This window comes from Antechinus flavipes, chromosome 2, assembly GCF_016432865.1.
Source record: "Antechinus flavipes isolate AdamAnt ecotype Samford, QLD, Australia chromosome 2, AdamAnt_v2, whole genome shotgun sequence".
NCBI lineage: Eukaryota > Metazoa > Chordata > Mammalia > Dasyuromorphia > Dasyuridae > Antechinus > Antechinus flavipes.
Window position 1 is genome coordinate 319801954 of NC_067399.1, and position 25165 is coordinate 319827118.

The following is a 25165-nucleotide window of genomic DNA, read 5'->3' on the forward strand; positions in this document are numbered from 1 at the left end:
ACTGAAACCTCATTGTTATGCAGACTGACACAGTTTTTGATAATCAACACCTTCTCAACTCTCTTAGTTGCCTCTTCCTTCAGATTAGAAGGATGGAGGATAAAGCCACAAGCTCCTCCCAAAGCGTTCCTTGGAATTAACTCCATTTTCTATCAGCAGTTCTATTACTTTTCAATCCATCAAACCTCATGATGTCTTCATGTTGAGTACTCCCATTGCTGCTCCCTTCATTATACTCTGCCCCTATTTGGTTGTAAACAGTCTCCAAGAACAAGGACTGTCTTTTTAAAAAATCTGTATTCCCCAATATTTAGTGCCTGACCCATAGAAGGTATTTAATAGATTTTGACTTGAACTGAATAATGTCTGTTTTTGAGCTGCATTTCCCAATAATTTAAAGTTATACACTGAGACTACTTATTTTTTAATTGTTGCTGATTTTCTCAAAAATATTTCTTTGAAACTACAGATTTTATAACTGGTATTAAACACAAATCTTTTTACATGTATTTTTAAAAGTTTTATTGATACTTATTGTATTTACCTCAAAGATATTTCTTGAATCCTCCCTTTCCTCAAATCTTCCATGTGACAAAACAGTTAAGCAAAAACATCTGAGCCAGAGATTCCATCTGAATATATATATATATATAAAACATTTGGCCCCAGAAGTCACCTATCTCTCTGCTGTGAGGAAGGTACTATATTTGATTATCTCTTTTCTCAAATCTTGATTGTTTTTTCTTTTTCTTTTCTTTCTTTCTTTTTTTGTTAAATGTCTGAGGTCAAATTTGAATTCAGGTCCTCCTGAATTCAGGGCTGGTGCTCTATCCATTGTACCAACTAGCTGCCCCACTTGATTGGTTTTTCAATTACTCACTGTGATGAGATCCTGTAAACTATTGGCAGTTGGCAGAGAAAGACAGAAATAGTGATGGAATTGCTCCCTGAAGCAGGCAGAGAGGGGCATTAATGGGGATCAGTTTAGCCTTATGGTGCCACCTTCTGTGGAGGTCGTGGTTAATTCCAAGTTGCTATGCTGATTAGAAATCCGAGTTAATTTTCCCCTATAAATCTGTCCATGGTTCATGCAATCATTGCTGAACCCCTTTTGGGTCAGTCCACCAAGACTCTGTCTCATGGTGTCTTTCCTTTTACCCCTCCTCCATGCTACATAGTGTCTCCCCTTTCATCCCTACCATGCTATATGGTGTTTCTCTTTTCATTCCCCACCTTGTCTTTATTCTTTCTCTTTCTTATAGCTAACTAACATCTGGAATGCTAAATTATTTTACAGATTTAGCTTTCCAGCTAAGGGCATACTTCAACCTGATAAGATGTTTCCTTTCTTCTGGGAACTTGTGAATTCAACTAGGGAACTTGTCTTTTCCATCATTAATGATGTCTATAATTTCTTCTCCTTTTGCCAAAGAGAAAGACCACTGTGAATTCTTCACATGACCAAACCTCAACATTTGGTGCCTACAATCTCATTTGGTGTTAAACCCCAAACACATAGAACTGGAACTAGAAATTGCTCGCCTAAATCACATCAACTATACACTCCTTTTAATTTTTTCATTACTATCACTGTGGTCCAGTAAATATTGTTTTTTTAAAGCTGCATATTTTGCTCTGCATCAGTTCACATTGCTCATGAATATTCCCATGTTTCTCTGAATTCCCCATTATTATAATTTCTTTTGTTCCAGATTTAATTGTATATTAATATAAATCATTTCCGTTGTAATACTGTACATTTTATTTTATGTATTTATAAATAAGATTCTCAGAAGTGTTTAGTAAAAAGATTAAGAACCTAGATATTTAGAACTCATCATCTTCACTTTACAATTTATAAACTTGCTGCTTGCTTGGGACACTGAGATTAAGTGTATTGCTTGGAGACAGCCTCATCATTTCTTAATACACAATAATATCCCATTACATTCAAATGCCATTCTCCAATTGATGGGCACTTACTTTGTTTCTAATTTATAAAATCCCCAGGGTGAAGCAATTGATATTTTGGCACATAATAGATTTTGGTTTCTATAGAATTATGTAGACTATATGCCCAATAGTAGAATCATTGAATCAAATCATATGGACAATATAGATACTTTTCATGCATAACTAAAAACTGTTATCCAGAAAGGCTGGACTAATTCATAGCTCTAAAAACAATATATTAATGTGCCTGTCTTCCAAATAACCAATAAAAAAATCAGCTTTTTCCAATTTTATGGTCAGTTTTTCCAATTCAGGCAAATGAGATACTTCTAAAGTGCTTAGACCAGTGCCAAATACTATATCAATGCTTATCCTCTCTATTCCCCAATTTCCATGGTGTGAAATTCAACCTTAGAGTTCCTTTAATTTATATAACTCTGATTATTAATTATAAAATAATAAAGCTAATAATAAATAGCAACATTTATATTGTGACTTAAGGTTTGCAAAAAACTATTTATACAGTACATCTCATTTTGTCCTCCCACCAACTTTGGGAGGAAGGTGCTATTATTATCTTTATTTTATAGATGATTAACTGAGGCTTTGAGAGGTTAAATGACTTGCTCCAGGACACTCAACTAATAAACATTCAAGGCACAATTAAAAATATGGTCTTTTAAAATTTTTATATTTTTAATGAAATTTATTTCCTCCCAGTTACATGGAAAGAAAATTTTTAGCATTCATTTTTACAAGACTTTGAGTTATAAATTTTTCTCTTTCCTTCTATCTCTACCCCACTTCCAATGAGGTAGGCAATTTGATATAGTTTATACATGTGCTATCATGTAAAACATATTTCCATAATAGAGTTGTGAAAGAAGAAAAAGATCTAAAAGAAAAAAAAACATGAAAAAAAGATTAATGTTAAGTGCAAAAAATATGCTTTGATTTGCAATCAGAATTTTATTAGAATTTTCCTTCATGAGACCTTTGTACTGTGTGCTGTGTGCTGAGAATGAATCATTCATAGTTGATAATCACACAATGTTGCTGATAATACAATTTTTTTTAGTTTTGCTTCTTTTACTAGCATCAGTTCGTACAAGCCTTTCCAAGTTTTTCTGAAATCTGTTTACCATTTCTTATTACACAGTAGTATCCTATTATATTCATATACTATAGCTTGTTCAGTCATTTGCCAGTTGATGGGCATCCCCTCCACTTCCAATATTTTACCACTACAAAAAAGCCTGATATAGATATTTTTATATATGTAGGTCCTTTTTCATTTTTTATGATTTCTTTGGGACAGAGATTCTACCAACAGTGCATGGGCGTCTCAATTTTCCCACATCTTCTCCAACATTTATTACTTTCTTTTTTGTCATAATAGTCAATCTGATATGTGTGAAGTGGTATCTCAGAGTTGTTTTAATTTGAGTTTCTCTAATCAAAAGCGATTCAAAGCACTTCATATGACTACAGATAATTCTGATTTCTTCATCTGAAAATTGCCTATTCATATCCTTTGATTATGTATCAATGGGGGAATGCCTTATATGCTGATAAATTTTACTAAATTTTCTAAATTTTGAGAAATAAGGCCTTTATCAAAGATATCTGCTGTAAAGATTGTTTTCCATCCTTCTGTTTTCTTTCTAATCTTGGCTGCATTGGGTTTTTTTTTGTAAAAAAAAAAAAAAAAACCTTTTTAATTTAACATAATCAAAATTATCTATTTTGTAGTTTGTAATTTTCGCTATCTGTTTGACCGTAAATTTTCCCCATAGATCTGACAGGTACACTATTCCTTGCTCTTCTAATTTGATTATGGTGTTACCCTAGTGTGAAATGTTGGTCCATGTCTAGTTTGTGTCCTGTTGTTTTCTGTTTTTTTTTTTTTTTCCAGCAGTTTTTGTCAAATAGTGAATTCTTCTCCCCAAAGCTAGTGTCTATAGGTTTATCAAACTCTAGGTTACAATGTCATTGACTACTGTGTCATGGGTCCCAATACATTCTATTGGTCTACCACTCTACTTCTTAGTCAGTACCAGATAGTTTTGATAATTATTGCTTTATAAAATACTTTGAGATCTGCTATTTCTAAGCTATCTTCCTTTGTATTTTTTTTCATTAATTTCCAATTTTCTTTACAATTTGTTCTTCCAGAAGAAAGTTGATGGTCATTTTTTCTAGCTCTATCAGATAATTTTTTAGTAGTTTAATTTTGGTAGATTTGGTTAATTAGTTTAAACAGAATTTTTATTTTTATTATATTGACTAAGTCTACCCATGAGCAATTGATATTTTTTCAATTATTTAAATGTTTAATGGCATTTAGTAGCATTTTCCATCATGTTTAAATTTGTGTGAAGTGTTTTGTAATTGTGTTTACATAGTTCCTGGGTTTGTCTTGACAGGTAGACACCTCATAATTTTATATTGTTTACAGTTATTTTAAATGGAATCTCTCTTTTCTATCTTCTGTTACTAGGCTTTGTTGGTCACATAAAGAAATGTTTATGATTTATGTGGTATTTATCTTATTATTCTGAAACTTTACTAAAGTTGTTAAATGTTTCAAGCAACTTTTTGTGGATACTTTAGGGTTCTCTAATAGATCACCATGTCATCTGCAAAGAGAAATAGTTTTGTTTCCTTATTGCCTATTCTAATCCCTTCAATTTCTTTTTCTTCTCTTATTGCAATAGCTAACATTTCTAGTATTATATTGAATAATAGAGGTGAATGGACATCCTTACTTCACTTCTGATCTTACTGGTAAAGTTTCTAGCTTATCCCTATTACAAAATGCTTGCTGTTGCAAGAGATCTATAAATAGAAATTCCTTATCATCTTAAGGACTGCTCTCTTTATTACTATGCTCTTTAATGTTTTTAATAGGAATGAATGCTATATTTTTTTTCAAAAGTCTTTTCAACATGGATTGAGATAATTATATGATTTCTGTTAATTTTGTTATTGAGATAGTCAATTATGTTGCTAGTTTTCCTAATATTGAATCAACTTTGCATTTCTGGAATAAATCCCACCTGTCATGGTGTATGATCCTTGTGATTTATTGCTAAAAATCATCTTGAAAATACTTTATTCAAAATTTTGCATTAGACTGATTTCAGAAAAGTCTGGAAAGACTCACATGAACTAATTCTGAGTGAAGTGAGAATCAGGAGAACATTGTACACAGTAACAAGATTATTTGATGATTAGCTATGACAGAATTAGCTTTTTTCAGCAGTACAATGATCCAAGACAATTCCAATACATTTGAAATAGAAAATGCTATCCACCTGCAGAGAAAAAACCATGGAAACCAAATACAATCAAAATACACTATTTTTATCTTTTTTTTCCCTTTCTTGTGGTTTTTCACTTTTGTTCTTATTTTTCTTTCACAACATGACTAATATGGATATATGTTTTAAATGACTATGTATAATCTATATCAGATTGCTTGGGGAGGGTTGAGATAAAGAAGGGAAGGAGGAAGAAAAAAATCTGGAACTCAAAATCCTACAAAAATGAATGCTGAAAACTTTTTATGTAATTGTAAGAATAAAATACTATTGAGAAAAAAATTGCATTGATATTCATTTTGTTGATGCAAGAAATTGGAAATAAATTTTCTCCTAAGTAGTGCTTTGGCTACATCCCATAAATTTTTGTATGTTGACCCACCATTGCCAATATTTTTAACAAAATTATTGATTGTTTCTATTTGTCATTTGATATTTGACCCACTTATTCTTTAGAACTGGATTATTTAGTAAAAATGAGGTTTTCCTGACTCCATTTTACCACCAAGGTTCTTATGCTTATTTGGAAAGTTTTCAAATGATCAATTATACTTTGAAGTTCTTCTGAAAACTACTTGTTGTTGGAGGGAATGTGGGAAAAACAAAAATTAATGCATTGTTGGTGGAATTGTGAACTGATTCAACTATTCTATAGTGCAATTTGGAACTATTCCCAAAGGACTATAAAACTATGCATATCCTATTGAACTAACAATACCATTATTAAATATGAATCCCCCCAAAAAAATTTTTTAAAGTAAAATGTCTGTTCAAAAATATTTATAGCAACTCTTTTCGCAGGGCAAAGAATTGAACTTTGAGAAGATGTACATCAACTGACTAAATAAATTGTGGTATGTAATTATGATGGAATACTATTGTGCTAAAAGAAATGATAAGCAGGATGCTTTCAGAAAAATCTGGAAAGACTTCCATGAGTTCATGGAAAGTGAAATGTACTGTGTACAAAGTAACAGCAATAATACAAGCTGATCAATTGTGAGTGACTTTGCTATTCTCAGCAGTACAATGATCCAAAACAACGCTGAAGAACCTATGATAGAAAATGCTATCCATACCCAGAGAAAAAACTGTGTTTGAATACAGATTGAAGCATACTTTTTAAAACTTGTTTTCTTGAGTTTATTTTTGGGGAGCAATCTATGCTTTCTTTCACAACATGACTTCTTATGGAAATGTTTTGCATAACTTCTTCTGTGCCTTCTCAGTAAGAGGAATGAGTAGGGAGGGAGGAAGGGAGAGAATTTGGAACTTAAACTTTTAAAACAAATGTTAAAAGTTGTTTTACACGTTACTGGGGAAAAATATCAATGTTAAAAAAGAAAACTATTTGTTCACATTTGTTATTATATATTTGTGTTATTTTTCTACCTATCTTAGATATCAGACTTTAATCATTAAATCTTCCATTCTAAAACTACCTAATCACTTGTTTTAAAATTATAGAAGGATTTAGGAAGGTAAAAAAAGTTTTACTTTTAGTTCTCAAGATTTAAAATTCAAGACTTAGACCCAATTCTTTCTGACTATCTGGTCTATCTTCTTTCCATTCACTCTATTAGTGCTGTCTCCCATATTTAACAATGCATAGCAAAAATTTCCCATCTTTACCTTAAGAATGATAATTTAATCCTACTCAAAATATGAGAATTTAAATCCTTAAAAAGAAGGAATTCTAAAAACAGAAAAGAATGAAGAAATGTTTGGCTGGAAAATGGATTCTAAAAATCACAGTTTTTAGCGCACATGTAAGCTTTTCTTACTTTTTTTGAATAGTACTTTATTTTTCCAAATACATTCAAAGATAGTTTTTAACCTTCACCTTTGCAAAACCTTGTATTATAAATTTTTCTCTCTCACTGCCCCACCTCCCCAAGATAGCAAGCAATTTGATATAGGTTAAACATTACATATAAATTTGTTAGCACTCAAAATGCAAAATACTTGTCCAAAGACTAAGTTTCATACTACTGAAGGAAATAGATATTAATAGCTTTATTCTAACTATAAAGGAAACTAAAAGATATAAAGAAATTATAACTAAACAGAAAAGGTGAAAAAGTTTCAGAATTGAAAATTAGGGAGTTGGTTTCAATGTACCTCAAAAAAGCAAAAAGAAACATGATTTTGTGAGATACTTGGTTATTTTCCATTACATTGTTCAAGATGAGCATAAACAAAAAGATCCCTGAGAAGGTAATTGTAGCTTATATCAATATCAATAGCAAGAGGTCAAGAAATACTACAAAGAATTTGATAAGACTCTCCACATTAAATAAAGATAAATATTAATACAGTGACTTCAGTGCAAAGATTAAGTATTGGGAAGATGACCAAAAAATGTATTGGGAAACATGAGTCAGAATCAAGAAACAAGAGAGAGATTTCAGCAACAGAGAATCTATCCATATAATCCTCATGTTAATCAGCCCAATAGTTTCTGGAATCCTTGTCCCCTTTTTTTGTGGTGGCTACTTCTGTCTTTGCATCTATTCTCCTAGTTCAATGTGGTTTCTCATAGCTTCCAACTTCAGTTCCATGTCTTCTAGGAACTAGGCTCCTCCAAGTCTCTCTTGTGGACTCAATGAATTGATTTCTAATATTATTCAGAGGTAAAGTTTGTATATGTCTATTGCTTCCTTTCTGATTATCTCAAGGGACTAATTTACAACTAATAAAAGGATCATCTTTTGATAGCTTAACACCTCATTATTTAGCCTTTTCAAGTAGAAATACTAATAAGGATAATCTAAATTAATAAAAAAAAATTTCTGGCAGGTTTGTACCTAAAATACAGAGTATGCAATTTATTCCTAAAGCTCTTCCAAATGATTATATTTGTAGAAGACATTTGTGCTGATTACATTAATTCCTAGAATACAGCAGAGTCTCCTACATGAGATCCATAGTCATGAAAGAGTTTCAGAGGAAGAATCTTGAGTTTTTAATAGAAGAAAAATAGTCATTACAACAGAAAGGTTAAAAGAGGCTAGAAATCACACTAGTCAGCAAACACTTAATCACTTGGTCAAGCAGAGAGACAGAGAACCTCAATAGCAAAATGCTGTAGAAAGATGTAAGAAGAATTTATGTAATAGCAAAAAGCAAATGAGGAAAAAAATGAATTTATACAGAGCTGGGTGTGAGGTCTAGATATAAAAATCAGATTATCCTCTGTGCATTTGCTGATGAAATACAAAGTGTAATAATAACAATAACAATATTTCATTGTTAGCTTGCAAGATAAGTAATAAAAATCATGTCCTAATTTTCCAGATAAGAAAAGAGAAGCTTAGAAAACGTAATTTTCAAAACAAAAACCAAGATCATATGACTACTTTCAGAACCAGGATTAAAATCCAGGTCCCCTGACTAGACCATTACTTTTTCTATTTAACTTTCTCTTCATTTTTAAATGGAGGGAAAGGAGATAGGTTGGAAGAGTTCGGGATTAGGGTTGATTAGCAATAATCATTTCCCCACAAAAAGGAGGGCCACTGGAGTATTTTTTAATGCATAAGATGGAACAGAAGGAAATTAAGAAGGATGCACAAATAATCAGGCCAGTTTTGAAAATTAATACATGGAAATATTACATGCTTTTTTGTAAAGGAAGTAGTAATAAATGGAGATGAAGTTTCATATTCTAGTGCTTTGTACATTGCCTAGCAAACAGTAGGCACTTAATAAATATTTAGTGACTAACACATATAATTTGAAATTGAACAGATCTTTCATTTGTATGGGTTATATTTAGGGGTTTTTACCACATCGGAAATTAAAACATCTCAGTACTAATATGAAAACTGTTTTGAACTAAAATCCTTCAGGGTAATCCAAATCACACTTTGAGAACTTTTGAGGATTATATTTCCATTTCTTAATTTTATAAACATAGAAACTGAGATCCCAAGAGATGAGTGATTTGTCTCAGGTCACAAAATAATAAGTGATAGAGCCAGGATTTGAGTCAGATCATTTAATTACATATCTAATGCTCTTGACACTATGCAACAGACAGTTAATAACTATTCGATAATCAGTCAGGATATATTAGGAAAAACTAGATCCATTATAAGAGCAAATATCTAATGAAAAACTCCCGTAACTCACTGATGAATGCAGAAAAGATTTATTTTACATTCCTGCAAGAATGGGTGCCTAGGTGAAAAGATATACCTTTAGGACTCCAAAGGCAGTCCTTATTTCCCATTCTGAAGCACAAGTCCTTTCCCTGATTCCCCATTAATTGGATATTACAGAAGTTATATAACATGAATCTCTATCCCTCATTATATAGCCAGTCCCTGATCTCAAGGAGCTTACATTCTTTTGGGGGAAGATAATCTTCACCCTTGACTATTTCTTGATGTCTTTGAGGGTTTTGGTTTTCTAATTTAAGTTTCATTTCTCCAATTTACTTTTCATAACTGTGGAAAACAAATGCCCATTCATTTTTCACATTCATCAAGAGATCTCACCTTCTCTGATGATTTTTAAGAATATGAACTGATAGATAACCTCTAGTACACATAAAATCTATCAACAGATGAATTGGATGAGTTCTAGAACCTCTCCTAGATCTAAGCTTCTATGATTACCCAAATGGCATGAAAGTAAACCGATTCTTTCTATAGGAATTACAGAATACATTTTAAATATCCATAATAAATTTGAAAAAGAATAAATAAAAAGAATCTATTATACATAATATCATTCTAATTACTGCAAATGATTCCAAATCAATACAAAGAAAAGTAATTCAGTTTGTTCACATACTTTGGTCTTTGTACTAATGTGGAATTTTTTCTGTTTTAATATAAGATTATTTTCTATCATCTAATTTTTGCATGTTAGGTCAACAATTGTTATTATTACTTTTCTTTCTTTAAGGAAGTAGCAAGTAGTCACAGATGCACATTAATCATAAACAAATACCTACCCGGTCGGGAATTTAGTATGATTCTATGTACACGCATCATTATGTTCAGGCAGTGGAGCTACAAAGATCTATCTTCAAAGCTTCCTAAAAAATGAGAACCAAAAAAAGACTTTTAAAAGTTGAATTATCAAAGGAATAAAAGAAATGCATTAATATCATGACTGTTACCAACTGAAATAAAGCAGCATATGCATTACTTATTCAAACAAGAATTTTAACTTTTGGTTTTCTCAAAGCCTACTCAATTGAAAAACCCCAAATGGTATTTTCTTCCAAAGCTGGTCATAGTATCTGATTATAAAATTAATGCCTAAATTCCAATTGACTTGGGAAGGAAAATGCTATCTGCATCCAGACAGAGAACTATAGACATTGAACGTGGACTGAAGGACAGTATTTTCATCTTTGAAACTGTTTTTTTCTTGTGTTTTTTTTTTTCTTTTGGTCTGATTTTTTTTTTTTTTGGTATAAAATGACAAATATGGAAATATGTTTAACAGAATTGCACAAATGTAATCTATATCAGATTGTTTGCTATCTGGGGGAGGTCAGGGGGAAGGGAGGGAGAGAAATTTGGAACACAAAAGTCTTACAAAAATGAATGTTAAAAACTATCTTTACAAATGTTCTAAGTCACTATTGATAGAAAAATCCAAATTAAGACAACTCTGAGGTACCAGTACATACCTCAGTACATACCTTGGCTAAGATGACAGGAAAAGTTAATGATGAATTTTGGAGGCCACGTGGGAAAACTGGGACACTAATACATTGTTGGTGCAGTTGTGAACTGATTCAATCATTCTGGAGAGCAACATGGCACTATGCTCAAAGGGCTATCAAACTGTGCATACCCTTTGATCTAGCAGTGTCACTACAGGGACTGTATCCCAAAGAGATCATAAAAAAGGGAAAAGGACCCACATAGGCAAAAATATTTATAGCAGCCCTTTTTGTAGTGGTAAGGAACAGGAAACTGAGTGAATGCCCATCAGCTGGAGAATGGCTGAATAATGGTATATGAATGTTATGGAATATTGTTGTTCTATAAGACATGATCATCAGGATGATTTCAGGAAAGCCTGGAAAGACTTACATGAACTGTTGCTGAATTGAGTAGAACCAAAAGAACATTGTACACAGCAATATGATGATCAATTCTGATGAACGTGACTCTTTTCGACAGTGAGGGGTTTCAGGTCAGTTCCAATGGTCTTGTAATGGAGAGAGTCACTTGCATCCAGAGAGAGGACTGTAGGGACTGAGTTTGGATCACAACATATTTTCACTTTTTTTGTCATTGTTTGCATTTTGTTTTCTTTCTCATTTTTCCCATTTTGATCTGATTTTTCTTGTGCAGCATAATTGTGGAAATGTGTATAGAAGAGTTATACTTTTTTAAAATGGATAGAATTTATTTTTTAATTAATTTTTGACACACATTGCTTTATGAATCAAGTTGGAAGAGAAAAATAAGGGCAAAAGACAATCCATGAGAGAGATAAAAAAAAAAAAAACAGAAACAGAAAAAAGATGTGAACATAGCAGGTGTTGCTTTATATTCAGTCTCTTATTTCTTCTTCTGGATATAGTTGGCATTTTCTGTCCAAAGTATTTTGGAATTGCTTTGAATCCCTGAACCACTGAGAAGAACCTAGTCTTATATAAGTTGATCATCACAACGTGATCCTCTTGCTGTTACTGTGTATATTGTATTCCTGGTTCTGCTTGTTTCACTCAGCATTGGTTCATGTAAATCTTTCCAGCTCGTTCATCATTTTTTATAGAATTATAATATTCCACTGCCTTCATAAACCACAACTTGTTCAGCCATTCCCCAAGTGATAGGCATCTACTCATTTTCCAAGGAACTGCACATATTTAACACATGGTGCCATCTAAGGAATGGAGTGAGGGAAAAGGAAGGAGAATAAAATTGGAACACAAGGTTTTACAAGGGTGAATGTTGAAAACTATCTATGCATGTGTTTTGAAAATAAAAAGGTTTCTTGACCACAAAATAGAAAATTTTGATTATATCAAATTGAAAAGTTTTTGTACAAACAAAACAAATGCAGACAAGATTAGAAGGGAAACAATAAACTGGAAAACATTTTTACAGTCAAAGGTTCTGATAAAGGCCTCATTTCCAAAATATATAGAAAATTGACTCTAATTTATAAGAAATCAAGCCATTCTCCAATTGATAAATGGTCAAAGGATATGAACAGACAATTCTCAGACGAAGAAATTAAAACTACTTATAGCCATATGAAAATATGGTCCAAGTCATTATTAATCAGAGAAATGCAAATTAAGACAACTCTGAGATACAACTACACACCTGTCAGATTGGCTAGAATGACAGGGAAAAACAATGCGGAATGTTGGAGGGGATGTGGGAAAACAGGGACACTGATACATTGTTGGTGGAATTGTGAACACATCCAGCTATTCTGGAGAGCGATTTGGAACTATGCTCAAAAAGTTATCAAACTGTGCATACCCTTTGATTCAGCAGTGTTTCTACTGGGCTTATACCCCAAAGAGATACTAAAAAAGGGAAAGGGACCTGTATGTGCCAAAATGTTTGTGGCAGCTCTGTTTGTAGTGGCTAGAAACTGGAAATTGAATGGATGCACATCAATTGGAGAATGGTTGAGTAAATTGTGGTATATGAATGTTATGGAATATTATTGTTCTGTAAGAAATGACCAGCAGGATGAATACAGAGAGGCTTGGAGAGACTTACATGAACTGATGCTAAGTGAAATGAGCAGAACCAGGAGATCATTATATACGTCAACAACGACACTGTTTGAGGATGTATTCGGATGGAAGTGGATCTCTTCGATAAAGAGAACTAATTCAGTTTCAATTGATCAAGGATGGACAGAAGCAGCTACACTCAAAGAAAGAACACTGGGAAATGAATATAAATTGCTTGCATTTCTATTTTTCTTCTTGGGTTATTTATACCTTCTGAATCCAATTCTCCCTGTGCAACAAGAGAACTGTTCAGTTCTGCACACATATATTGTATCTAGGATATATTATAACCTATTTAACATATAAAGGACTGCTTGCCATCTGGGGGAGGGGGTAGAGAAAGGAAGGGGAAAAATCGGAACAGAAGTGAGTGCAAGGGATAATGCTGTAAAAAAATTACCCTGGCATGGGTTCTGTCAATAAAAAGTTTTAAAAAATAAATAAATAAAAAGGTTTATTTAAAAAAACTTGTTTTAAATGGATTTAGCAAAAAATACCACTGAAGAAAAAATTTAAAAAATGAAGGACAAACAAATCAAATCAAATTAATGCCTATAAAAACCATGCCTATTTATCATGAATACTTTCTTTGGGTAACAAGTCAGCAAGCACAGGATATCATAAACATGAAACTTATTTTAAGAAATACATAATAGGGGCAGCTAGATGGCGCAGTGAATAGCACACCAACCCTGAAGTCAGAAGGACCTGAGTTCAAATGTGATCTCAGATACTTAACACTTCCTAACTGTGTGACCCTGGGCAAGTCACTTAACTGCAATTGCCTCAGCAAAAAAAAAAAAGAAAGAAAGAAAGAAATATATAACAAATGATAAGCAAGGTAGGATTCATATCTGAATTAGTTGTCTCTAGAAAGTTAGCTTAATCTAACTTGTTTGAGCAAAGATCAAAATAAATCTGAGAGTAGAAAACTAAAAATAGAACAAAATATTGGCATACAATTAAAGAAATTCCAGCTTAGTTTATGAGCAAATTGTTGATTCCAAGCCAAAGTGAGAAAGGGGCACACTGAGGGTATCAGGGACTGCTTTGCAAAAGCATGGCAATAGGATCTTATGTAAGAAGGACACCAAACAGGTCAATTTGGTTTGGGTGGGTCACATAATTCATGAAGGGAAGGAATGTAAGTCTGGAGAGGTAAATCAGAGCCAGACAGTAAAAAATATTAAATGTCAAATGTTATTGAATCTGGAGATAATAGGGAGCCACTGGAGCTTCTTGAGAGAGAAATAGAATGGTCACGTTTGAATTTTAAGAATATCAGTTTGGCTGAATAAGTTACAATATATGAATGTAATGAAATATTATTATTGATAAGAAATGATGAGCAGGCAGATTTACATAAACTGATATTGAGTGAAGTGAGCAGAACCAGAACACTGTACACGGTAACAGCTTGTGTGAGGAGCAAGTATGATAGACTTAGCTTTTCCCAGCAATACAGTGATCAAAGACAATTCCAATAGATTTGGAATGGAAAATGCCATTTGCATCCAGAGAAAGAAGTACAGACTGAATGCAAATTGAAATATGCTATTTCATTTTGTTTTGGGGGGTTATACATGTACATTAATTTTTTACATATTTCAATACGAGTCACATTGGTAGAGAAAAATCAGAATAAAATGGAAGGAAAAAATAGGTGAAAATAGTATGCTTTGATCTGTACACAGATCTCTCTCTGGATGAGGATGGCACATTATATCCAAAATTGATTGGATTTGCTTTGGATCACTGAATTGCTGAGAATAGCTAAGTGTATCATAATGGATCATCATACAATCTTGCTGTCACTCTGGTTCTACTTGCCTTACTCGGCATCAATTTATATATATCTTTACATGCTTTTCTAACATGTTTATTTTTATAAAACAATAACATTTCATTACTTTCATATACCATAACTTATTCAGTCATTCCCCAAGTGGAAGGGCATTCACTCATTTTCCAATTCTTTGCCATTCCAAAAAGAGCTGCTATAAACATTTTTGCACAGAGAAGTTCTTTCCCCTCTTTTATGATGAAGTATACTATTTGAACTTTTTTAATTTCTTTTTTCTTTCTTATTGCTTTTTCTTTCACAACATGACTAATATGGAAATATGTTCAAAATAATTGACACATAACTTGTATCAGATTGCTGGCTGTCTGGTGGCAAGGGGGAGGTGTAATGTCTGGTCTAGCTCTCTGGAGGATCTCTGAACAAGCATTGGTCTTAAGTGGAAGGAAGACAGGAGAGCCACCAGGAGGATCTCTGTTTCTGTCTCCATCTTCTGTGTCTCTTCTGTGTCCAAGTCCTCATCTGAGATTGAGCTCAAGCTCTTATCTCCAGTCCTCTCCGCCCTTAAATACCCCAGTCTGATTACATCATTACATCACACTAAGTATATGCCAACTAGAGTGATTATATCATTATATCAGACTAAAGTGATCCTATCATTGTATCATACTAGAGTGATTACATCATTATATCACACTAAGTATATTCAAACTAAAGAACCATCATCTCATCAGTTACACTGAGTAAACACCTTGCTGTAAGTATACTTGCTTCAAGTATATCTTTCTCAGAATTTTTTCACTATCTGTGGTCCTCTACAGGGAGGTAAGGAAGAGAGGAAGAAAAACCTTTAGAATTCAAAATTTTACAAAAATGAAAAATGAAAACTCTATTTATATGTACTTAGAAAAATAAAATGCCATTGAGGAAAACAAAAAAATAGAATATTAGTTTGATAGATTTGTGGAGATTAGAAAGACCAATTATTAAGCTAAAACAATTATCCAAGAGATGGAGAGGGTCAAAATTAGTGGTGTCTATATGAAAAGAGAAAGGGATGAAAGCACAGAATGTTGTGGTAGAATCAATATGATGACAGTAGTGGTTTGATTCATGTTTATCCCCACATGAAGATCAACTTTGAGAATATCAGAATGTCTTGTTTCTAGGTGCACATCCTTCCACTCCACCATACAATAGTCTATTACAACAAAGTATATTACGGCAGGTAATAAACAAAAATGGGATGACATTTGAACTCCAAATATCATGGGACATAAAGGAAAACCTCTCCCTTATTGGAGGGTAAGTCCTCTTCCCTCCATAAACAATCTCAGATATCAATATGGTAAGTCCCAGTTGCATATGAAAAGAGTTGGAAATTGTTGAAGGTAGCAGCCATCTCTCCTTGCTTCTTTTCCCTGGACATTCTTGTTCCATCATTCCAAAATGAGATCACTCGCTCTGTATTTTGCCTTCTAGTCAGTCTTGTCAGCTTCAGAGTTTATACAAAGCATTAGCTAATTGTAGTGGTTCACATGCTCTGTTTGACTTAAATATACTTTGTCACAAAAATGGCAACCAGCTCAACTTGCTCAACCAGTTCTGACATCACATCACCATAAAAATGCCCTACTATTTCTGCAAGCAGTTTGTCTTCTCACTCCCAGCAACATTACCTTATTTTTTCTCATTCAGTCCTATACTTTATTCAGGTTCAAAGAAATATGGAAAAGTAAGTGCTTTCCTATTAGGTTATGTCCACTGCAAACATAAAATCTCAATCAATTTTTCTCCCTTTTTCCCTCTTCCTCTCTCTCCTTCCTCTTCCTTTCTCCCTCTTTTCCCCACCACATCTCCCTACATCCATATTTATGTTATGAAATTATACATATATATTTACATGTAATCAGCTTTTTTATTAAAGACTAGCATTTGAGATTGAAGGTATATAATTTTTAAAATAGCATTATTTTACACACACACACACACACACACACACACACATACCCACAATGTTCTGTTCTACATGGAAATTTCCAAATATATGTAGTTCTTATAGGTCTACTCCCCTGCCTCTGATTCACACTTATAGGCCACATCAGTTGTCTGAGCCAATTAAATATTGAGATCAGTTTCAATATCTTTTAAAGAAAAACTAAACTTATCCACATGGAATGTGGCCTGTATATATATTATATATTATATATATATACATAGTACCTGTATATATATATATAGTATATATATAGTACCTGTCACACCTGATGTGGCTCCCTGGTGACTCCAGTATAAAACACTCTCTGCTTGGTGGACCACCATGGACAACATAGATGTTCTTAGTTAAATCAATATAGTGTCCTTCACAATATTTTCCCCCTGTTATTACTGAGTAAATTGCCTTTTGTTAACTGTCAGATTATCTAAGAGTGTTTTATGTCTTCTAATATAAAACCCAAGGTACAAGACCAGTCTGGTTAACTCTGGCCTTCAACACCAATTACCCCAAGTTTAAGATACCATGTAAGTCCACATTTCAAAAATTATAACTTCTGAGCTATGTATTCAGCAATGCATTTAACACAATTAGCTCAAAGGCATTCACTGAATTGGCATAGTGAAAACAATAGCTGCAAGACAATTTCCCAATAAATCTGGGGCATTAGAACAGAAGCACACATGTCCAAGACAGCTCACATCTTATACAACTTTTTCTAGGATTCAACTATATAACATCCAGTGTGATGAAACTTTTTTTTTTTTTTTTTGCTGAGGCAATGAGGTTAAGTGACTTGCCCAGGGTCATACAGCCAGGATGTATTAAGTGTCTCTGAGGCCAGATGTGAACTCAGGTCTTTCTGACTTCAGAGATGTTGCTCTATCCACTACACCAACTAGCTGTCCCCTAATGAGACATTTTGAGAATGGAAAGAGCGCTGGACAAAGTAAAATTTTAAAAATCAGGATTTATTAGTTTTGAACAAGTCATTCAACCTCTAAGGATGTTTTCTAAACAGTAAAATGGACTTAATATTATTTACCACATGCTGCTATTTTAAAAATTAAATGAGTGGATATATGCAAAATGTTAATAAAAATGCCCATAATTTTGGGCATCTGGATTGTTTCTAATCTTTTACTGCTGTACCCTGTCTGAGCTACTTTCATGCTACTTGTGGGCTAGATCTCCTAGAAGGCTGCTGAACAGATTCTAGGGTACCTAGACACTATAGTTCATGAACCCCTAACTAGTGTTCCCATCAGTGAGCCAATAGACATTTACTAAGGCATTTACTAAATGGGCAAATTAAAATTTTCTTGAACTCCAAGTACAATGTAATGAAACACACATGTAGGAAATACTTGGAGTTAAATCAACTAATTCACAACTTCAGTACTATTATAAGTCCCTGATACCCTTTTCCTTTTTAGAATTCCTACAAATCTACATAGGATAAAGACAATTATCCACTCTCACCCTCAATTCTCCTAATTAGTTTCTTCCAGAGGTAGTTGTAGGCTATAACTCTAAAAATGTCAAACTCTCTTCTTTAAAAAAAAAAAAAAATTAAAGCTTTTTATTTTCAAAACACATGCATAGATAATTTTCAACAACATTCACTCTTGCAAAACCATGTGTTCCAAATTTTTTCTTACCCTTTCCCACCCCCTCCATAGATGGCAAGTAATCAATATATTAAACGTGCAATTCTTCTATACATATTTTCACAATTATCGTGGTGCACAAGAAAAATCAGATTAAAAAGGGAAAAAAATGAGAAAAAAACAAAATGCAAGCAAACAAACAATAAAAAAGGTGAAAATACTATGGTGTGATTCAAACTCAGTCTCTACAATCCTCTCTCTGGGTGCAGATGACTCTTTTCATCAGAAGACCATTGGAACTGGCCTGAATCACTTCATTGTTGAAAAGAGCCATGTCTGTCAGAACTGATCACTGTATAATCTTATCGTTGCCATGTACAACATTCTTTTGGTTCTACTCCACTCAGCAATAGTTTATCTAAGTCTCTCCAGGCTTTTCTGAAATCATCCTGATGATCATTTCTTATAGAACAATAATAGTCCATAACATTCATATACTATAAATTATTCAACCATTCTCCAACTGATGGGTATCCATTCAATTTCCAGTTTCTTGCTATTACAAAAAGGGCTGCTACAAACATTTTTGCACAGGTGGGTCCCTTTCCCTCTTTTATGATCTCTTTGTGACTCAGACCCAGTAGAGACACTATTGGATTAAGGGGTATGCACATTTTGATAGCACTTTGAACATAGTTCCAAATTGCTCTCCAGAATGGTTGGCTCAGTTCACAACTCCACCAACAATGTATTAGTATCCCAATTTTCCTCTCTCTCTTTCTAAATTCATCATTATCTTTCTTTTCCTGTCATTTTAGCCAATCTGAGAGCTGTGTAGTGGTACCTCAGAGTTGTCTTAATTTGCATTTCTCTGATCAATAATTATTTAGAATGTGCCAAACTCTCTGGGGGCTTTGCTAAAGACCCCAGGGATAGGACCCATTTTCACCCAGCCAATCACATTCCCTTACTACTTCAGAGAAGCAGTAAGTTTACAATTCACATTTTGTAAAGGGAATGCTGAGTGCTGTTAAGTTAATATTTCATCATCTACTCTTTATCTACTCTTTATGACATCAACTACTGGGCAAGGTGGGGGGAGGGGAATCATGATTACATGTAATCCATGATTACAAATAGCACTATTCTGAGCATTTTTGTGCTAATTACATTTTTTTTCTTTCTGGTTATTTCTTTGAGATGTGTTCCTAAAGCAGAATTACTGGGTCAAACTGTAGGAAAAAATTTTATTACAAAACTTATTCCTTAACTGAACCATATTCTTGCTAACATTGAGAAACTGTTTAAGAAATTGCTTTTGTTGATTTAATAGGTATATAGTAATGCTTTAAGGTGGATTTGATTTGCATCTCTTTTATTCCTTATGAAATTATACATTTTTCCAAGTGGCTTATTGGTTATTTTTAAAGAATGGTAAAAGAACTATACCACCTATGAAAAAGGGCTCATTCATTGTTGCTCAGTCCTTTCAGTGGTTTCCAACTCTTTGTGATCCTTGTGGATACAGGATTTGGCCCGAAGTAAGGAAGATTTTAATTCAAACATAACATTAGCTGTGTCATCCTGTCTACCTCAGTTTCCTCAACTGTAAAATGGAAATAATAACACCTTATTTCACAGGATTGTTATGAGAGTCAAATGAAATATTATTTGTAAAGCTTTTAGAATATTGCTTGGCACTTAATAGAATTTTAATTCATTTTATTCCATCTCTGCCATTTGAATATAGTCATATACTGAAACAGAAACAAAATAATATGGAATAACAAAGGGAATAAAATAAAAATCATTACTTTTTGTTGCTTCATAAACATCTTAATTCTGATCTACCAATGTGCAGGAGTTATAGCAGTTATAGCAACTTCTTGTGGGGGAGAGGAAGTAGAGAATGAAGATGCATTCTATTTCTGTTTCTTACTTGAAACAGAAAGCCCATTTCCTGTCTAACAAAGAAATATCCTGACATGAAGTTACATAATTGTTGATTCCTACATGATGAGCAAGTGGGTTTTTTTCCCCAAGCCGTGTGACACTGGGCAAATCACTTACTCCTGCTTGCCTCCGTTTCCTCATCTGTAAAATGAGTTGGAGAAGGAAATGGCAAACTACTCCAGTAGTTTTGCCAAGAAAACCTCAAATGGGGTTACAGAGAATTGAACACATTGAACAACAAACAAAAACTGTGTAAAACCTTTTGTGTGTACTCTTTGTTGGGCATTTGGCAACTGATCAGCTGATGATAATTAAACTTTTTATCTTCTAGCCTAGCCTCTTGTTTTGGTCACCAACCAAAGGGGCCAAAGAGGGTAGAATTACTCTCTGGGAAGATTTTATGAGTTCTGGATTGGGGATTTCTTCATCACTATCTTTTCGGTCTTCTTACACTCTATACTCTCTTCCCTATATCTAGTGAGTCGGGGCTCCTAGGAGTTCTTCTGCTGGAACACTAGCATCACTTGACTGCATTTTTAGGGCTGCTCCCCCAGATATGGCACACTTCCACCATAATTTCTGCCTCCTGTCTTCTGTCAGGTCTCAACTAAAGTGCCACCTTTTGCAATTCCTCCTAAATAGTAGTGCCTTTCCTCTCCAACTATCCCTAAATTATCTTGCATATATCTTGTTAATTGTTTTGCATGCCGTATACCCCAAACAAAATTGGAGTTCCTTAATTGCAAGGACATATCCCCGATACTTAACACAGTACCTGGCACATGCTGTATTTAATAAAGGCTTGTTAACGTAAATTGACGCAGGGCAAAATTTGAGATTCCAAGAGCCTGAATTCAAATACCAGTGTGATTTTGGGGCAAATCATTTAACCTTTCCGACGCTGGAAAGTTATTTAACCTCTGAATATCATGTTTCCTCCTTGGTTTAAAAAAAAAAAAAAAGGGTTGGATTTGATGGCCATCTTTAAAAGGTCCGTTCCAGATCTCGTTCCAATCACTCAGTTCCTAGGAGTGTCCCACAGCAGGCCCACCGAGGCAGCTAGATACCCCGGGAGCAGACGGGAGCAGGGAGGTGGGACAGATCCTAGGCTACGGAAGAGGTGGAGGTGGGGAGTAATGTTCGAGTCCCACCCCCTCCCCCAGCGCGTCCGCCGCCACGGTTATTCAGTTCCTCGCGTAATTTACCCTTGGGGCCTGGGAGATCCTTAATCAGAACCCGGGGCAGTTACTCACCCGGTGAAGAGTCTTCTGAGGAGGACGCCGGTGTGCCCGGGGTGGACCTCCAAAGTCTTCTTGCAGAGGCTGGAACTGCCTGCCTTGCGCATGCGTCTGGCTCCTCCGTCCGGCCTCGGCTTCCAGGCCGGAGTACCCGAGCACTTTTGCCCCAGTTGGAAGGGAGCCACTCCGGTCCCACAAAAAGCCCTCCCTCTTCAAAAGCTCTTTGGTGGCGCAGTGGAAAAGAACCTAGGCCTGGAGTCAGAAAGAGCTGAAATAAAACCTGTCGCGCTTATTATTAACTGGGGGTCCCCGAACGAGTCTCGAGCTCTATGTACCCCGATTTTCTTACCTGTGAAATAGAATAGAAGTACCTATCTCCCCGGGTTTTTTGTGAAAATGAAATGGGATCATATTTGGAAAGTCTTTTGCAAAAAGTGTTAGGTTTTGTTTTGGTTTTTTAATGTTAAAGCATCTGAGTCAGAGGTTCTTGATCATTTTTTGTGTCAAGGACACATTTGGCAGTCTAGTAAAGCCTATGGACGCCTTCTCAGAATGATGTGTTTAAAGACATAAAATACGTAGAGTTACAAAGGAACCGATTACACTAAAATACAATTGAGATTCATTAGTACAGTTTGATAAAAATATCATATCAATTTATACTTGTTGCAACCAATCAATTCAATCAAGTCCCCTGGGTTGATTGATGAAATTATAAAATGTAACATTATAATTTGTAAAATTACAAAATGTAACAGATAATGAAATATAAAGGCTACATTTGAGAGATTTTCAGTGATAGCATTTCTAAGCTGTAAAACATGGTCCTTTTCAGAACGAGTGATAGGGTCACATTCCAACAACATATTTCCATAGGAAAGAGTTAGAAGATTCTGTTAAGGCCTGATAAAGAAAATTAATATACCAGTGTCTTTTCTCCACCCACTTATTGATGTAAGTAGACAGCAAAGACAAAAAGTAGAGGAGTTGAATCTGCTAACAATTAGACTTCAGATTAGTGTAGATGAAAGCCTGCCATGGAAGAAATTACTCTTCACTTTTTCCTTTGTATTTCTTGGAGAATTATAGTAAAAAAAAAGTGGAAGGTGGGAGGTGGTATCTCTTTCCTCTTCTCTGTCTTCCCCTCAGGATCCCTGTGCCAAGATCACTCCCTCTCTTTTTACTTTTCTTTTTTTATTATTAGGAGACATCCTGTTTTCCAGAGCTAAGGCCCAGCAAACAAACTGTGTGCTCTAAGTTTGGCACAACAACAATCCTTTGCATTCAACTGCTGGACAGACTCTGCCACTACAAAATCCCAGACTTGTTTCACAACAGCGCCAGGTGGTCTCTAAGATCAGACCAGCACCTTTCAAACCCATGTTCCAGTCCTGAAGTCTTGCTATTAATAAAACTTGTCTGATTATTGCTGTTCTCATTGTCAAGGCTACAGCTTCACTTCATCATCATTGCTATATGTAGTAAGGTTTGTGCTTCCTAAAGTGGGTCTCCTCCTAGAAGAGACACTCACACATGTGTCTAGTTTTCTTCCTCCAGGGGAATAATTTCCCCCCCTTACAATCTGTATAAGTTCTTTCATATTTTTCTGAATTAACTGTGGTTGTGATAACCTGTGTGAACGCTTTGGTTTCAGAGTTATTAGCAGTTGTACAGCCTTTGTGACTTTTTGGTCATTTGTTTTCAGATTTGACATCCCCAACAGCAATGGTTTATTTTAAAGGCAAATAGATATAGAAAGGAGGCATATACTGCATACAGCCTGTGAGAAGAGACCAGTTGCAAAGTCATGTTAGTGTGAGGAGTAGAATTTGGCCTCTAGAGATCCTGGTCAGGAAATGACAATGCCCCAGATTCCTCTTGGGTTCCAGTTCTTTGAAAAAGTGCACAGCAATATACTAGGCAAAGATATCAGCTGAGTCCCAAAATGAGGGCAGGGATGATTACAAGCAAGCATTGAAGCGGAGTCCAATGGAGACTGATAGAAAATGTGTGAGAAATGGTTTGAGAACATCAGTCCTCCTATAGCTCTGAAGTGTCAGAGGCATGACTGGCTGCCATATTCCTTAGCCACGTGAGTTCCCTCTGATGTCATGTATATTTACGAGTCAGTCTACCCTAGGTTTGTGGAAATATTTTGTTATTCCTGCTATGCTATATGCTATGCTATTATGCCTCCTCCCTTCATTGTGCCCTTCTGACACTACACAACCCTGGTACAAGCCTCAGGCCTGAATTGTTGCAATAGATTTTTAGTTGGTTTCTTTGTCTGTCTCCAACTATCCTCCGCTGAACTGTTACGCTAATCTTCAGGGCCTCCCTTGGACTTCTAGGATCAACTAGATCTGTTTGGACCAAGAGAACATTATACATAGCAACAAGATCCTGTGATGATCAACTGTGATGGACTTGGCTCTTCTCAATAATGTGATTCAAGGCAATTCCAATAGACTTGGGATGGAAAATGCGATCCGCATCCAGAGAGAATTATGGAGACTGAATGTGGATCAAAACAAAATATTTTTAACTTTTTTGTTGTCTTTTGTTTGTTTTTTCTTTTCTCATGCTTTTTTTCTTCCTTTTGATCTTATTTTTCTTGCACAATATGAGGAATATGGAAATATGTTTAAAAGAATTGCACATATTTAATCTATATCAGATTGTTTGCTATCTTGGGGAGGGAAGAGCTTAGGATGGAAGGGAAAAAAATTTGGAACACCAAGTCTTATGAAATATGAATGTTGAAACTATCTTTACATGTATTTTGAAAAATAAAATACTATTGAAGTTTAAAAATAGTTTAAAAAAATCTTTTGCTTGACTTTTAAAGTCCATCATAACCTTTCTAGCCTTCTTATACTCTCAAAGATTCTAAAATCCGGTGATCCTGCCCTTTCTGCTCTTCCTGGAATCAGACATTCCATCTGGAGATTCTGGTATTTTCTCTGACTGTCCCCAAGCCTGAAATGCTGTTCCTACTCACCTTTTCCTCTTGGCTTCCACAGCTTCCTTCAGATCCAGGTTAAAATCCCAACATCTACATGAAACCTTCCCTGAATCTCCTTAATACTAGTGCTTTCCTTCAATGATTATCTCCAGTTTACCCTGCATGTTATCTAATTTTTTTGAGTTTTGTCTCTTTCATTAGACAGTGATCTCTTTTAAGGGCAATGACTGGATTTTTTTTTTTTTTTTTAGCCTTTCTTTGTATCCTCAGTGCTTACTTGGCACAGAGTCTGCCACACAGTAAGTGCTTAAATAAATAACTGACTGCGTTAGGTATCTGGATACAGAAAATATCTTGGGTAGTTGTCCCTAAAGTTAACCAACCTTCACATTTAACTTTAGACATTAGTTCTGTTACATTGGGCAAGTTACTGCCTTACTTTCCTCATCTGTAAAATGGAAATGAGAGTAACACTTACCTCATATGGTTGCTTTCAAGATAAAATGAGATGTTTGTAAATAATTTTACAAACTACAAAGTGTTATATAAATACTGGTTATTATTATAAATTGATAATATAGTGATTTCATCTGA

At 34.5% G+C, this 25165-nt stretch overlaps 1 protein-coding gene across 3 annotated transcripts in view; it reads right to left on the bottom strand.

Annotated features, from left to right (window-relative positions):
• Positions 1–21735, bottom strand: part of PTGR2 (prostaglandin reductase 2) — a 53050-nt gene extending 31315 nt beyond the window's left edge. For 2 of the 3 annotated variants that reach the window (XR_007950646.1, XM_051977630.1), the window contains exons 1-2: positions 21622–21735; positions 10240–10323 (exon numbers count right to left, since the gene is read on the bottom strand). Coding sequence is in view for 1 of the 3 variants with exons in the window: in XM_051977630.1 (XP_051833590.1) it covers positions 10240–10279 (40 nt within the window). In the remaining 2 variants the exon portion in view is untranslated. Of the gene's footprint in view, positions 1–10239; positions 10325–21621 lie in introns of those variants that run through there. The other variant, XM_051977631.1, reaches the window with a different exon arrangement.
• Positions 21736–25165: the final 3430 nt, after the last annotated feature.